This window comes from Pseudophryne corroboree, chromosome 6 (assembly GCF_028390025.1).
Source record: "Pseudophryne corroboree isolate aPseCor3 chromosome 6, aPseCor3.hap2, whole genome shotgun sequence".
NCBI classification, from domain to species: domain Eukaryota; kingdom Metazoa; phylum Chordata; class Amphibia; order Anura; family Myobatrachidae; genus Pseudophryne; species Pseudophryne corroboree.
The window spans coordinates 390,440,268-390,457,809 of NC_086449.1; the positions used below are offsets into that span (position 1 = coordinate 390,440,268).

A 17,542-nucleotide genomic window follows, 5' to 3' on the forward strand; every position below is an offset into this window, starting at 1 on the left:
GGACAATAGTAACTCTCACAAACAGGAGGAATCGGATCCAGCCGGTCCAGCTGCAGCAAGGTATTAATGTCCCCACGATGTTTCCTAGGGTTGGTCCAAGTAAAAAGAGTCCAAAGTCCAAGAATCCACCAGCTTTACGCGTTTCGGACACTCCGGTCCTTCGTCAGAAGCATTGGTGGAATGTAGTCCTGAGGGGCTTTTTATACCCTAACAAATCTAATCAGACCGCCCCCACCCCACCTGGCAATGGGCGCCAAGGTAGTATTCTTCAACCAATGAAAACAAAAGGCAAATGTCGTTTGTCTTCCACTGCGTCTCTTCCTGGTAGTGAAAAACCACGTGTGCGTTTCACCGCAGTGCGGTATGCAACTTCCGGTATTACCGGAAGTTACGTCTGCGTGTCAATGCGTCATTTCCGGTTTACGCTAGAATACAGTTGCGTACCACCGGGTTCCACTCGTAACTACTTTATAATGGGATAACTCATATTGAAGTCACACGGATCACGCAGTTATATTTCGAAAACGGCACATGTTACCATGGGGTGGAGGTGATCTGAAATAAAACACATACATATAAATAAAAATTTATTTTTAAAAATAGGAAATAACTAAAAAAGAAAAGGAGGGAGGAGACGTTCTATAATACACAATATCAGTAAAGGGACAGAACTAAAGAAAGTGCTTCAATTCAAAATCCCCATTCAAGCCTTTGGGGACAAGGGTTTTCAAGACATAGATCCATCTCATCTCCGCCTTAGATAATCTCAGATCCATGTCTCTCATTTTCCAATTATATTGTATTGCTTGTATACCCCAAAAGGATTTAATATGGCATTCTTTTGAATGATGTTTTTCTTTAAAGTGGGCCGAAAGAGTATGTGACTCCAAACCTTTTTTGATGTTATAGACATGCTCCGCTAGTCTAGTTTTTAATCCGCAAGTTTAATAGGGATCTAAAACAACTTAATAAACCATTAATGAGTAGAGAAAAAACTGACATTATTAAAGTACAAACTCCTGATGTGAGGAAAAAAATCCCCCCTGTTAGAAATCTTGAAAGAAATATAAAAGAATATAGAACTCCAGTACAATGGAATAGAGGGCACAATTTCAAAAACCAAAGAAGCCCTAGACCATTCAATAGAAGGCTTTGGAGAAATTATGATAACAGTAATGAAGGATGGGAGGAAAGGTGGGACCAACCAATCGGTTCCAGAAACGATAGACTAAAATTAAGGCCTATCCAAACTAGGAATAGATATCTACCTTTACAAGATGAAATTGATGTTGCTTCATCTTCTTCTTTTTTAGATCGGGAATACAGAAACAGAAAAAGATTTTAACTAAAACTAGGAGGGGAAAAAGAGGAGGACAGCTTAAAAAGAAAATCCTTACTAACAAACCTGTAAAGGAAGTTGATAAAATGAAAATTTTCAATTTAAGTAAGAGACAATTAACTAAGGAAGAGGAGAGCGTGCTAATGAAAGGCCTTAAATATGCCCCTAGCACGAAGGCAGATCCGTTCGATACTTTTATTGATTTACAAAAGTATGTCCGGAAATTAACCGTGAAAAAGTTTTTTATGATTAAAGCTAATGAAGGAGAGACTCCAGATGAAAACAATGAAGGCCCCTCTAGACCTCAATATAGAAATAAATCAACATTTTACCCTACTTTTTGTAGAGGCAGCTTTATAGATTGTTTCAATAAAATTGTTAGTGAAGAACTTGATCAGATAACCACGGCCCCAAAAAAACAAACTAGATGTAATTTAACCATGAAGGAATATGCAGCACTTAAAAATCTCCAGGATGATAAGAGTCTGATCATTAAGCCTGCAGATAAAGGTGGTAGTGTAGTCTTAATGGATAAAGATGTTTATATGGCAGAAATCTATAAACAACTTAATAGTGGTAACACATATAAAAAATTAAAAAGTGACCCTACAGAGAAAGTTCTTAAAGACCTTCAGGAACTGACTCAAACTGCAGTAGATAATGGAGTTTTGACACAAAAAGAATATGAATTTATTAATATTAAATCTCCAAATACCCCTACTATCTATGTGCTGCCAAAACTACATAAAAATCCTGTACACCCACCTGGCCGGCCAATAATATCCGGAATTAATAGTGCTACGAGCAATCTTTCGGCTGTTATAGATGGCTACTTACAACCATTAGTCAAAACGACACGAGCTTATCTTAAAGATACGAAAGATGTTCTCAATCGAGTTAATGAATTAACATGGGATGAAAAGTACATCCTTTGCAGTGCTGATGTTAGCACTTTATATACAGTTATAGATTGTGAAAAGGGATTAGAATCGGTATCTTTTTTTCTTAATCAAAGTAGTCTTGACCAAAATACCTCAACCTTCATATTAAGGGGTATTGAATTCATCTTAAAAAATAATTATTTTTTCTTTGATGGGTCTTACTATTTGCAGTCTATTGGAACTGCCATGGGTACCAGGTTCGCCCCCAGCTATGCAAATCTTTTTATGTCATTCTGGGAGGAGAATGCTATTTGGCGTTCCGGCTTGCTGGGGGCGGGCCTGGTATCCTGGCAAAGATTCATTGACGATATATTTTTTGTTTGGAACGGAACAGAGGAAGATCTCCTCATTTTCTGTGATTCCCTTAACGTTAATAATTTCAGCATCAATTTGACTTTCCAGACCAGTAGAAGCGAAATAGTCTTCTTGGATCTATTAATATATGTAAAAAGTGGTGAAATTCATACAAAGAACTATCGAAAACCCACAGATTGCAATAGTTATATCTATAGGGACAGTTTACATCATGAAAACTGGTTGAGGGGTATACCGTTTGGACAGTACAGTCGTATCAAGAGGAACTGTTCTGAACCCATGATCTGCAAAGAATTAATTGATGAAACAAAGGGACGTTTTTTGGAAAAGGGATATAATATGGAGGATTTGATTAAAGCAGAAGATCGACTTGAAAAGATAGAAAGAACTGAATTACTAAAGGATAAAACTAAACCATTGAATAGTGAAAACAATAAGTGGGCCTTCATTAGTAGGTTCAGTTCTAACTCAAAAGAAATAGAAAGGTGCTTTAAGAAGAATTGGTCCCTACTTAAAAAAGATCCGGTCATTGGTAAGGAGCTTCCCCTAAAACCATCCTTTATATATAGAAAGGCTCCTAATCTGAAAAGTAAACTAGTGAGGAGTAGTATTGATGAAACAAAACGAAGCAGTCTGAGGATGCAAGGCTTCCATCGGTGTGGTGCTTGCCTGATGTGCAAGACGACTACCGGGAAAAATTCACCCAAGATAAAAGATTTTACTATACATGGCAAAACTTATTTGATAAAGGATTTTATTACATGCAATTCTAAGAACATTATATATGTAATACAGTGTGATTGTAATCTTTTATATGTGGGTAAAACCACACGAAAATTAAAAACTAGACTAGCGGAGCATGTCTATAACATCAAAAAAGGTTTGGAGTCACATACTCTTTCGGCCCACTTTAAAGAAAAACATCATTCAAAAGAATGCCATATTAAATCCTTTTGGGGTATACAAGCAATACAATATAATTGGAAAATGAGAGACATGGATCTGAGATTATCTAAGGCGGAGATGAGATGGATCTATGTCTTGAAAACCCTTGTCCCCAAAGGCTTGAATGGGGATTTTGAATTGAAGCACTTTCTTTAGTTCTGTCCCTTTACTGATATTGTGTATTATAGAACGTCTCCTCCCTCCTTTTCTTTTTTAGTTATTTCCTATTTTTAAAAATAAATTTTTATTTATATGTATGTGTTTTATTTCAGATCACCTCCACCCCATGGTAACATGTGCCGTTTTCGAAATATAACTGCGTGATCCGTGTGACTTCAATATGAGTTATCCCATTATAAAGTAGTTACGAGTGGAACCCGGTGGTACGCAACTGTATTCTAGCGTAAACCGGAAATGACGCGTTGACACGCAGACGTAACTTCCGGTAATACCGGAAGTTGCATACCGCACTGCGGTGAAACGCACACGTGGTTTTTCACTACCAGGAAGAGACGCAGTGGAAGACAAACGACATTTGCCTTTTGTTTTCATTGGTTGAAGAATACTACCTTGGCGCCCATTGCCAGGTGGGGTGGGGGCGGTCTGATTAGATTTGTTAGGGTATAAAAAGCCCCTCAGGACTACATTCCACCAATGCTTCTGACGAAGGACCGGAGTGTCCGAAACGCGTAAAGCTGGTGGATTCTTGGACTTTGGACTCTTTTTACTTGGACCAACCCTAGGAAACATCGTGGGGACATTAATACCTTGCTGCAGCTGGACCGGCTGGATCCGATTCCTCCTGTTTGTGAGAGTTACTATTGTCCTCTAAGGAGGTCCTATATGCTTTAAATTTCTTTTTAAATGTGAGTGCTTTTCTGTAATAAATTCCTTCTGATTTTAAGAAAACAGTGTTGCACTAAATACATTTTCTCTTTGAGTTATATATACACGACGGTGAATGAAAACAAGCAAATTTTGAGGATGATGTGCCTTTAATTCATATACCAAATGTGAGTGCATGACTCATAAATATAAATAGTGTAACCAAGTATTGTAAACAGTGTTGCACTAAGGATATTTCTTCTTTCCTTGAGGTACTTCTCCCGGTGTGGAAACATTAAAGGAGAAAGAAAAAATCTGGATTGAACTGTTTCCTTAAGGAATTGTTTTGTATTGCATTTTGTTATTTGGTTCATCCTTTGCGCCACTGGGTCTCTCTTCTTTCAATTCTTAAAAGGGTACACTACCTGGCATAATGTGTGATAGGGGCTCTACCTGGTGTAATGTGTGTAAGTGGTGCTACTGTGCGGCGTAATTTGAATAATGGAGATTACTGTGCAGCATAATATGAATGGGTATTATTTTGTGGCCACGCCCCTTCCCCCTATATTATTGTCACTGGTCCTATTTTAAATATGAGGGGGGATTCGCCAATGCTGTTTCTTGCACACAGCGCTAAAATGTATGGACTCATAAAGGGGAGTGACAAAGGAAACAAGAAAGCAGAAAGGACACATAGAAGACATATGAGAGGTGAGCAAATGTTGTTCAACATATACTGCTATATTGTGAACCAAATCTAAAATTAGGAGGGGGAGGTCACTGCTGTGGGCATTGTGTGTGTAAGTGGCTCTGCTATTGTGGGCATTGTGTGTGTAAAGGGCACTAGTATGTGGGGCGGGCAATGTGAATAAGATTGTGCTACTGTGAAGCATTATTTTGAATTGGTGGTACTTTTGCGTGGCCACGCCCCTCCCTTGTGAGGCCATACCCTTTCTGTGGCGCACGCTAAGCAGGAGGGGTAGCAGGCGAGGTGAGTTCCCCCACCTCTCCAGGACCACTTTAAGCCCTGTTTATATTTTATATATATATATATATATATATATATATATATATAATAAGAATTTACTCACCGGTAATTCTATTTCTCGTAGTCCGTAGTGGATGCTGGGAACTCCGTAAGGACCATGGGGAATAGACGGGCTCCGCAGGAGACTGGGCACTCTAAAGAAAAGATTAGGTAGTATCTGGTGTGCACTGGCTCCTCCCTCTATGCCCCTCCTCCAGACCTCAGTTAGGGAAACTGTGCCCGGAAGAGCTGACATTGCAAGGAAAGGAAATTTTGAATCCAGGGTAAGACTCATACCAGCCACACCAATCACACCGTACAACTTGTGATAACCTTACCCAGTTAACAGTATGAACAACAACTGAGCCTCACTCAACGGATGGCTCATAACAATAACCCTTAGTTAAGCAATAACTATATACACGTATTGCAGAAAGTCCGCACTTGGGACGGGCGCCCAGCATCCACTACGGACTACGAGAAATAGAATTACCGGTGAGTAAATTCTTATTTTCTCTGACGTCCTAGCGGATGCTGGGAACTCCGTAAGGACCATGGGGATTATACCAAAGCTCCCAAACGGGCGGGAGAGTGCGGATGACTCTGAAGCACCGAATGAGCAAACACAAGGTCCTCCTCAGCCAGGGTATCAAACTTGTAGAACTTTGCAAATGTGTTTGAACCAGACCAAGTAGCCGCTCGGCAAAGCTGTAAAGCCGAGACCCCTCGGGCAGCCGCCCAAGAAGAGCCCACCTTCCTTGTGGAATGGGCTTTCACCGATTTTGGATGCGGCAATCCAGCCGCAGAATGAGCCTGCTGAATCGTGCTACAGATCCAGCGAGCAATAGTTTGCTTTGAAGCAGGAGCACCCAGCTTGTTGGGTGCATGCAAGATAAACAGCGAGGCAGTCTTCCTGACTCCAGCCGTTCTGGAAACATATATTTTGAAAGCCCTGACTACGTCCAGCAACTTGGAGTCCTCCAAGTCCCGAGTAGCCGCAGGCACCACAATAGGTTGGTTGAAATGAAACGATGACACCACCTTTGGGAGAAATTGGGGACGAGTCCTCAATTCTGCCCTGTCCATATGGAAGATCAGATATGGGCTTTTACATGACAAAGCCGCCAATTCCGACACACGCCTAGCCGATGCTAAGGCCAACAGCATGACCACTTTCCACGTGAGATACTTTAGTTCCACGGTCTTAAGTGGCTCAAACCAGTGGGATTTCAGGAAATCCAACACAACGTTAAGATCCCAGGGTGCCACTGGTGGCACAAAAGGGGGCTGAATATGCAGCACTTCCTTAACAAATGTCTGAACCTCAGGCAGTGAAGCCAGTTCTTTTTGAAAGAAAATGGATAGGGCCGAGATCTGGACCTTTATGGACCCCAATTTTAGGCCAATAGTCACCCCTGACTGTAGGAAGTGCAGGAAACGACCCAGTTGGAATTCCTCTGTAGGGGCCTTCCTGGCCTCACACCAAGCAACATACTTCCGCCATATACGGTGATAATTTTTTACTGTCACGTCTTTCCTAGCCTTTATCAGCGTAGGAATAACTTCATCCGGAATGCCTTTTTCCGCTAGGATCCGGCGTTCAACCGCCATGCCATCAAACGCAGCCGCGGTAAGTCTTGGAACAGACAGGGCCCTTGCTGCAGCAGGTCCTGTCTGAGAGGCAGAGGCCATGGGTCCTCTGTGCGCATTTCTTGCAGTTCCGGGTACCAAGTCCTTCTTGGCCAGTCCGGAACAATGAGTATTGTTCTTATTCCTCTCTTTCTTACTATTCTCAGTACTTTTGGTATGAGAGGAAGAGGAGGAAACACATATACCGACTGGTACACCCACGGTGTCACTAGGGTGTCCACAGCTATCGCCTGAGGGTCCCTTGACCTGGCGCAATATCTTTTTAGCTTTTTGTTGAGGCGGGACGCCATCATGTCCACCTGTGGCAGTTCCCATCGGTTTGCAATCAGTTGGAAGACTTCTTGATGAAGTCCCCACTCTCCCGGGTGGAGGTCGTGTCTGCTGAGGAAGTCTGCTTCCCATTTGTCCACTCCCGGAATGAACACTGCTGACAGTGCTTGTACGTGATTCTCCGCCCATCGAAGAATCTTTGTGGCTTCCGCCATTGCCATCCTGCTTCTTGTGCCGCCCTGGCGGTTTACATGGGCGACCGCCGTGATGTTGTCTGACTGAATCAGCACTGGCCGGTTTCGAAGCAGGGGCTCTGCTTGACTCAGGGCGTTGTAAATGGCCCTCAGTTCCAGTATATTTGTGTGTAGAGAAGTCTCCAGACTTGACCACAGCCCTTGGAAGTTTCTTCCCTGAGTGACTGCCCCCCATCCTCGGAGGCTTGCATCCGTGGTCACCAGGACCCAGTCCTGTATGCCGAACCTGCGGCCCTCGAGAAGGTGAGCACTCTGCAGCCACCACAGAAGAGACACGCTGGCCCTTGGGGACTGGGTGATCAGCCGATGCATCTGAAGATGCGATCCGGACCACTTGTCCAACAGATCCCACTGAAAGATCCTTGCATGGAACTTGCCGAAGGGAATGGCTTCGTATGAAGCCACCATCTTTCCCAGGACTCGCGTGCAGTGATGCACCGATACCTGTTTTGGTTTCAGGAGGTCCCTGACCAGAGATGCTAATTCCTGGGCCTTCTCCACCGGGAGAAACACTTTCTTCTGTTCTGTGTCCAGAATCATGCCCAGGAAAAGCAGACGCGTCGTAGGAATCAGCTGCGACTTTGGAACATTCAGAATCCAGCCGTGCTGTAGTAACACTTCCTGAGAGAGTGTTACGCTGATCAACAACTGCTCCCTGGACCTCGCCTTTATAAGGAGATCGTCCAAGTACGGGATAATTATAACTCCCTTCTGCCGAAGGAGTATCATCATTTCGGCCATTACCTTGGTAAATATTCTCGGTGCCGTGGACAGGCCAAACGGCAACGTCTGGAATTGGTAATGACAGTCCTGTACCACAAATCTGAGGTACTCCTGGTGAGGTGGGTAAATGGGGACATGCAAGTAAGCATCTTTGATGTCCAACGACACCATAAAATCCCCCTCTTCCAGGCTTGCAATAACCGCTCTGAGCGATTCCATTTTGAACTTGAATTTCTTTATATAAGTGTTCAAGGACTTTAAATTCAGAATGGGTCTCACCGAACCGTCCGGTTTCGGTACCACAAACATTGTGGAATAGTAACCCCTTCCCTGTTGAAGGAGGGGGACCCTGACAATCACTTGCTGGAGGTACAGCTTGTGAATTGCCGCCAGCACTACCTCCCTTTCCATGGGGGAAGCTGGCAAGGCTGATTTGAGGTAACGGCGGGGGGGAGTCGCTTCGAAATTCAGCTTGTATCCCTGATATACAATTTGTATAGCCTAAGAGATCCACCTGTGAGCAAACCCACTGGCTGCTGAAGTTTCCGAGACGCGCCCCCGCCACACCTGGCTCCACCTGTGGAGCCCCAACATCATGCGGTGGACTTAGTGGAAGCAGGGCAGGACTTTTGTTCCTGGGAAATGGCTGCATGGTGCAGCTTCTTACCTCTACCCCTGCCTCTGGCAAGAAAGGATGCACCCCTGACCCTCTTGCCTTTTTGGGAACGAAAGGACTGCATTTGATAATACGGTGCTTTCTTAGGCTGTGAGGAAACCTGAGGCAAGAAAGTGGACTTTCCAGCTGTCGCTGTAGACACGAGGTCCGACAGACCGTCCCCAAACAATTCCTCACCCTTATAAGGCAAAACCTCCATGTGTTTTTTAGAATCAGCATCTTTTATCCATTGCCGAGTCCATAAGACCCTCCTGGCAGAAATGGACATAGCATTAATTCTAGAGCCCAGCAGGCAAATGTCCCTCTGAGCATCTCGCATATATAAGACGACGTCTTTGATATGGCCCAGGGTTAGCAAAACAGTATCTCTGTCGAGGGAATCTATGTCGTCTAACAGAGTATCTGTCCACGCTGTTACAGCACTACACATCCAGGCTGAAGCAATAGAAGGTCTCAGTAGAGTACCAGAGTGTGTATACACTGACTTCAGGATAGCTTCCTGCTTTCTATCTGCAGGCTTCTTTAGGGCGGCCGTATCCTGAGACGGCAGGGCCACCTTTTTAGATAAGCGTGTCAGCGCCTTGTCCACCCTAGGGGATGTTTCCCAACGTAACCTGTCCATTGGCGGGAAAGGGTACGCCATCAGTAACCTCTTAGAAATCACTAATTTCTTATCCGGGGAACTCCACGCTTCTTCACACAATTCATTTATTCCATCAGATGGGGGAAAAGTCACTGGCTGCTTTTTCTCCCCAAACATATAAACCCTCTTGGTATTAACCGGGTTACTCTCAGAAATGTGTAATACATCTTTCATTGCAATAATCATGTATCGGATGGCCTTGGTCATTTTAGACTGTAAATGTGCCTCATCATCGTCGACACTGGAGTCGGACTCCGTGTCGGCATCTGTGTCAACCATCTGAGATAGAGGGCGTTTATGAGCCCCTGACGGTTTCTGAGTCGCCTGGGCAGGCGCGGGCTGAGACCCCGGCTGTCCCAAGGCTGCAGCGTCATCAAACCTTTTATGTAAGGAGTTTACATTGTCATTTAAGACCTTCCACATATCCATCCAATCAGGTGTCGGCCCCGACGGGGGCGATACCACACTTATCTGCCCTTGCTCCGCCTCCAAGTAACCTTCCTCATCAAACATGTCGACACAGCCGTACCGACACACCGCACACACACAGGGAATGCTCAGACTGAGGACAGGACCCCACAAAGTCCTTTGGGGAGACAGAGAGAGAGTATGCCAGCACACACCACAGCGCTATACAGGTTGAGTCTCCCTTATCCAAAATGCTTGGGACCAGAGGTATTTTGGATATGGGATTTTTCCGTATTTTAGAATAATTGCATACCATAATGAGATATCATGGTGATGGGACCTAAATCTAAGCACAGAATGCATTTATGTTTCATATACACCTTATTCACACAGCTTGAAGGTCATTTTAGCCAATATTTTTTTATAACTTTGTGCATTAAACAAAGTGTGTGTACATTCACACAATTCATTTATGTTTCATATACACCTTATACACACAGCCTGCAGGTCATTTAATACAATATTTTTAATAACTTTGTGTATTAAATAAAGTTTGTTTACATTGAGCCATCAAAAACAAAGGTTTCACTATCTCAGTCTCATTCAAAAAAGTCCGTATTTCGGAATATTCCGTATTTCGGAATATTTGGATATGGGATACTCAACCTGTATAACACAGGGATTTTCACTGCTAATAAGTGATTTACCCAATAGCTGCTTTTTTTGTATTGTTTGCGCCTAAATTTATGTGCCCCCCTCTCTTTTTAACCCGTCTTGTACCTGGATACTGCAGGGGAGAGCCTGGGGAGCAGCTTCCAGCGGAGCTGTGAAGAGAAAATGGCGCTGGTGTGCTGAGGAAGAAGGCCCCGCCCCCTCAGTGGCGGGCTTCTGTCCCGCTTTCCATGTAAAAAAATGGCGGGGTTTTTTACATATATACAGTGCTAGACTGTATATATGTATGTTTTTATGCCAAAGTTACTTCAATTGCAGCCCAGGGCGCCCCCCCCCCCCCCCCCCCCCCCCAGCGCCCTGCACCCTACAGTGACCGGAGTGTGTAAGTGTGCTGGGAGCAATGGCGCACAGCTGCGGTGCTGTGCGCTACCTTAATAAAGACAGGAGTCTTCAGCCGCCGATTTCGTCGTCTTCAAGCTTCTGTTCTTCTGGCTCTGCAAGGGGGACGGCGGCGCGGCTCCGGGAACGGACGATCGAGGACAGGTGCCTGTGTTCGAACCCTCTGGAGCTAATGGTGTCCAGTAGCCTAAGAAGCACAAACTAGCTGCAAGCAGGTAGGTTTGCTTCTCTCCCCTTAGTCCCACGTAGCAGTGAGTCTGTTGCCAGCAGAAGCTCACTGAAAATAAAAAACCTAATAAATACTTTCTTTACTAGTAAGCTCAGGAGAGCCCACTAGGAGCACCCAGCTCTGGCCGGGCACAGATTCTAACTGAGGTCTGGAGGAGGGGCATAGAGGGAGGAGCCAGTGCACACCAGATAGTACCTAATCTTTTCTTTAGAGTGCCCAGTCTCCTGCGGAGCCAGTCTATTCCCCATGGTCCTTACGGAGTTCCCAGCATCCACTAGGACGTCAGAGAAATATATATATATATATATATATATATATATATATATATATATATATATATGATTGTAAAATTAATATGATTTATGTTCTTTGTTAACCCACGGGGTATGGTGTACTGAGTTTATATTTGTAAGTAAACTGAGATTCCCACTGATGTGGGGAATAATGAGGGCTAGCAGTCAGAAGGGTATGGGGATGTTAGGGGCTATTTGGTGAGTAAATCAGAAAAATTTGTAGGAAATGGAGTGTGAGATTTAGTTGATCACCTGAACAACGCATACAGTAACATCCCTCATTAGACGTGAAGAGGTGAGGAGTGTCTCTAACAATTGGTTCTCAGCTGGGATATATTATAATTGCTTATACCAGATGTCATGATATTTTCAGCAGTAGTAAAATGATAGAAAATCGAGATTTTGGATTTGTGTAGAGGTGTTTCCATGACACTTCAGCATTCTGCTCTGCTAGTAAAAATAAACAAAATATTGACCATTGAAAAAATATAAAAGTATATCTATAGATTTGGTGAGTTTTGATCAGAGATGTACGGAACCGTAGGACCTGCCATATACTTTTTACTCCAGTTTTAAATATAAAAATGATTAAAATAATACAAAGATACTTATAACATATACTTTGTATTTTTCATATACTTTATATAGTCAAAACTCTGGCGTATACATTAGCATAACAGGAAAGGCTTTGCCTCACCTCACTGCACATCCAGACTTTAACTAGACTTTTTGGTTCCCTGTGCCAGAAAAAGAATTGGCGCCCCCCACCCCCTCCCCCTCCCATTTTTCCTATAGGACCATAAGGCGCATGTCGGGCAGGGAAGGGGCATGACATATACACACACATTTATCAAACAAAGCAAGAAAGTGGATTTGGACACAAATCCTCTTTATACCACTTTCATTTACTCAATCCGAGCGTCTGCCACCATTCAGCCACAATACCCCTCATTAAATAACACATTTCAATATACTGCCACACCCAGGACTCAAACCCACAACCTGTTGCATACTAGCCAAACACCCACCCTTCCAAATCACTTGATCCTGCATAAAAACTATGAGATTTCTAACTATATGAAGCTACCTGTATCCCATAAAAAAATAATCAGCACCATAATCGAGCAGATCCATGCAGTCTGCAGCCACACATCCAATCCCTTGCAGCCCACACTACATAGATCTGCCCAACCACAATGCCCCTTCCCAAAGTACAAGGTAAGATACAAATAGTTAAAACTCTTCAGCTTGGAATTCTCTAGCTTTCTATGCAAGGGCAGATAGCTCAATGAATAGTGTCCAATGTCATAGGCAACAGCAGGTTCGAATCCCGGGCACATCAGCATCCCAAAATGTAATAAAGGACAGTGTGACTGAACATCAAGTCAATCCATGAATGCTGTATAGCTATTAGCGACAAAAGGGGTGGGGGTAAGAAAGAGGGGCGGTCAGGTGATGCTGGGCTTTAAACAAAAAGGGGGAAGCGTTAAGTGAAAGTAATTAGATAATTCATAATTGACTAGTGCTGCAACAGCGCTCCCTACCCTGCATCACTATGTGGGGAGCACACTCCGCACACACCTAGTTACCGCCCTACATCACAGGCATGGTTGTTTTATGAGTAGCGCTAAAATTTGTCAGTTCATCGAAATGAAGGATTGATCTCATTCTGTTTGAGCCCAGATAAGCTGATTACATGTTATTAAATTGTATATGTGATTCTTTTCATAAAATCTGTGTATGTGCATTAAAATACTACATTATGATTAAGAGTTTTTTCCTTCTGAGCCTGTATACCAAGGATGATCCCTGGGATATGAGCCTGCCTTAAGTGGAAATTTATATATGGTTCAGATAGATGGGTGGCACTCAATATCCCAGCTGTCCCGACAGCCGGCCAAGCGTAGTAGACCCGGTTCAGACAAACATACAACTGTTTGCAGTTTGGTACGTGGCCACACATTCATTTTTGAATTTTAATCACAATTGATGTTTTAACAAACTGTTGTACTAGGAGGCACCTTTTTGTATGCATTTTCATATATAACTATAGATACATAAATAAGTAAGTAGGCTTACCATACCATCCCTTCCGTTTAAACTGGGACGCCCATGGATTACACAGGTTGTGTGGCTGATTAATGCATACTTGAAGTCAGCCAGCCACAGAACCTGTATAATTCATGTGCATAGGCAAACGCAGGGGGGGTTTCTGGTTGCCCAGAAACCCCCTCCTCTTGGCAAGTGCCAAATTATGACAATACCAATGGTATATAATACAATTACTAAACTTACTGCTGCATCATGCCCAGTGGTAGCAGTTTTTTCTATTAAGTTTGCTGTGTGTGTGGTTCTGAGCCCTCATTCAGTGCACTGGACCAAAGAGTAGCTACCAGTAAGAAGAGACAGGTGCCTTACCATGAGGTTGGAGAATGTGTGTTTAGAAAGTGCAGTACTGGTTCTATAATGTGTGTGCATTTATTTATTATAGTATGTTTAACCTTTTCCTGACCACTTATCTTATTTATTTTATTGAAATATATTTGATTCAGCCTATACTATAGATCATCTATACTGTATTCCATATTCCACAGAGTGGGATATTTGCAGATTGCATTAGGAAACCCCCCTCTAGAAATCCTGTGTTTGCCACTGATGTGTGTCCTGCCACTTAATTGGCATGGTCAGATTTCATGCAACTGCGCCGTCCCACCGCGTCCCCCCGTTTTTGACGAGGAGATCCGTTCTTCAGATGTGCAATATTGTGTAAATATTTTAAAAAATACTTTTTCAACTTTATTAAATAAAATAAATGTAAAAAAAACAATGTTGTTAACGCTTTTGAAGGGAAAAAATAGTCAGTTAAGTGGTTTTAAAGGGATAGTATAGTAAGCCTACTGTATATATAAGTCAGAAAAGTGAGTGAAGCAGCACACATTAAATCCAGTGAAAATGTTATGCAAGCTCCAACATATAGTAAAATATCACACTTGCCCACTCCAGCAGAGATATACCCCTTTCACATCGCACAAATAACCCGGTATCGACACGGCATATTGCCGTGTCGACACGGGTCAGTGTGCGATGTGAAAGCACTTTCGGCGAAATAGCGGGTCGCCTGACCCGGTAATTCAACCCGGTATAAAAGAAGGATTATACCGGGTCAGGTGCAGTGTGAATGGGAGCCGCGTCGATGCGACACGGTTCCCATTCACAGCATAGAGAGAGGCAGCGCAGGAGATGAGCTCATCTCCCAGCGCCGCCTCCACCCCCGCCCCTGCTGCTATGGCAACCGACCCGGTATATTGCCGGGTCGGAAAGCCAGCAGAGGGGAGCAAATGCCGGATCCCACCCGGTAAGGACACGTTTCTTTTACCGGGTGGGATCCGGCATTTGCGATCTGAATGCGGTATTACAGAGGAATAGCACTGATTAGGGAAGGGGGGTAGAGAGAGAGAGAGAGAGAGAGAGAAAGCGTACAGTTTAAAGACCCTTAGTATCACATTTCATAGCTATAGTATATCTGCTGCTGCTAAGACTGGTAGAGTAACTAGTGCCACTTATTGTCCAGTAGCGCCATCTATAGTCAAGATGAAAAACATAATAGATTTATTTACTATCACTTCAAGTTAAGCTAAATTCCTATTTCTATGTAGTAATTGTAACATTATATAAATAAAAATCACAAATCTCAGCACTCACTAAAACATAGTGGTGTTTTAGTTCATGAATTAATTGATGCAGTTAAGCTTGCAGCCCAACGTCAAGGGACCCCGTTGTCCCGTCCGCTATCGTATCAGCTGGGAACACATAGGCGTCTACCCATAATAATTAATTAATAATTAGGATTTACAGGAGTAATTTCTGCAGATACCCATCACATCCTGGCTTCATGCCTACTGCCACTCACCTCCACTATTACATAGGGAAATTTATGTTCTAGAGGTTCCATAGGTAATACCAATTCATCATTTGGTTCCAAAGTGAACATATTATATCATATAATATTTTTTGAGAATCTTTCCCTTTTGTACTAGTAATAACTATTATTTCAATAAGTAATTTTTTTTTTTTTTTTTACCAATATCAATTAGAATGTATATAAAACACCCCATCCCCATGAAGGGAGTCATTATATTGTTCTCAATGTACTTGAATCTACGGTCACTAGTCTTGCACTCTATTTAACTAAGCTACATTACTAACTATGACCTCTCACATGAAATAGCCCTGCACATCTACATTATTTTTACAAGATATTTATTTTGCAAGATTTCCCTATTCTTTATATATATATATATATATATATATATATATAAAACAAAAACCAATTGTGCTTGGTATATGGCCTAAAACATGCTTGTATTCAATTTCTTAATTCCATGTATGTTCCAAGGGAATTTTCTCCACGGTACAGGGTTTTTCTTTTCTTAACACCTGTAAGTATACCCTCACACCAAGAAATCACCCGAAAAAAGATGGCCAATGGCCTAATTAGATAATGATACCAAGACTTTTTATTAAAAGAGTTACATACATAGTTAAAATTAGATCACAGTACAGCTCAAGAAATCCATCAGTTTCAACAGCTGGAACAATCACCTTCACCTTTGCAGGTGTGAGCTCAAAAAGGTGTAGTGGTGAACTAGACAGAAGACCGTAACTGATTTGACCCAACGAGTTTCGTCAAGATGACTTCTTCAGGGGTTTGTATAAGGTATCACAAAGGAAAGAAAACCTTCACGAATGAAGGCATCCATATTCAATATATGAGTAAAAATTGATTGAGTCAATTGGTCCACCCAAAATTGATTATAGGGCAATGGAACCAAGCAACATAGGGTTTTTCTTATGAGTATTCGGCTCTTTATGCTAAGCCTGATTATGGTTTCTGTATAAATATCTTTTTTGGACAGGGTCCTTATAGTGAGCCTGCAGCATCCAGAAACAGCCTCACACGGCAACCAGGTTCAGAACCTTTTTAATAAATAGTTTTCTGAGGAGTGATGCAGATGTGGTTTTACCTGGTCAACTGTTTTATTTCTCGCTCAGTGAATCATGCAACCTGATGTTCGGGGGGATAGCACTGAGCAAACTGTCAGCGACTCTGAAAGATGTCACAGATGGGAGGAATAGAACTAGCGATTGCCACTAGCCAGGGCCGGCTCCAGGCCTACTAGTACCCTGAGCGAGAACATGTAAAAGCGCCCTCCCCCCCCCATGCGCGCGCCTTCGCCGCGTGCGCTCCAGGAAAAGTGGGCGTGGCCTCTGGAAAAGTGGGCGTGACCTCATAACTTCATATTATTAGACTATAAATAAATATATTTTCACACCCCCTCTACGCACACAATTAGCAGCCTTACACATAACAGCCACAGTAGTGTTCCTTACACACAGTCTCCAGTATAGTGTCAGATACACATAATGTCTCCAGTATAGTGCCATATACACATAATGTGCAGTGCCAGATAGACATAATATACCCCCAGCAGTGCCAGCTACACATGACATGCCCCGCAGCAGTGCCAGATAGACATGACATGCCTCCCAGCAGTGCCAGCTACACACAATATACCCCCCAGCAGTGCCAGATAGACATGACATGCCCCCCAGCAGTGCCAGCTACACACAATATACCCCCCAGCAGTGCCAGCTACACATGATAGTGTTCACTTTTTAGGGCAGGGTGCTGATCACAGGTAAGGCACATTTTTAAGTTAGGAGGGCAAAATGATGTACATATTGTAATGCTTGGTGCTCATCTACCTACATGGTAAAGCATGGACAGTGCGCGCCGAAGGCGCGCAGCTAAAATTTAGGGGCGTTGCTTTGTGGGAAAGGTGCGTGGCCACATAATAGTGGCAATTCGCATTACACCACACAGTAGTGCAGTTAATACACACTGCACCAGGTAGAACCTCCTAGACACTTTG

General features: G+C 43.1%; 1 protein-coding gene across 1 annotated transcript in view; it reads right to left on the bottom strand.

The window, feature by feature from the left end:
- Positions 1-461: 461 nt before the first annotated feature.
- The window catches only part of ASB13 (ankyrin repeat and SOCS box containing 13), a 72,453-nt gene continuing 55,372 nt past the window's right edge, over positions 462-17,542 (bottom strand). Inside the window, exon 6 of the mRNA XM_063926778.1 lies at positions 462-555. Coding sequence (XP_063782848.1) covers positions 512-555 — 44 coding nt within the window. The 3' untranslated portion in view covers positions 462-511. The remainder of the gene's footprint in view (positions 556-17,542) is intronic.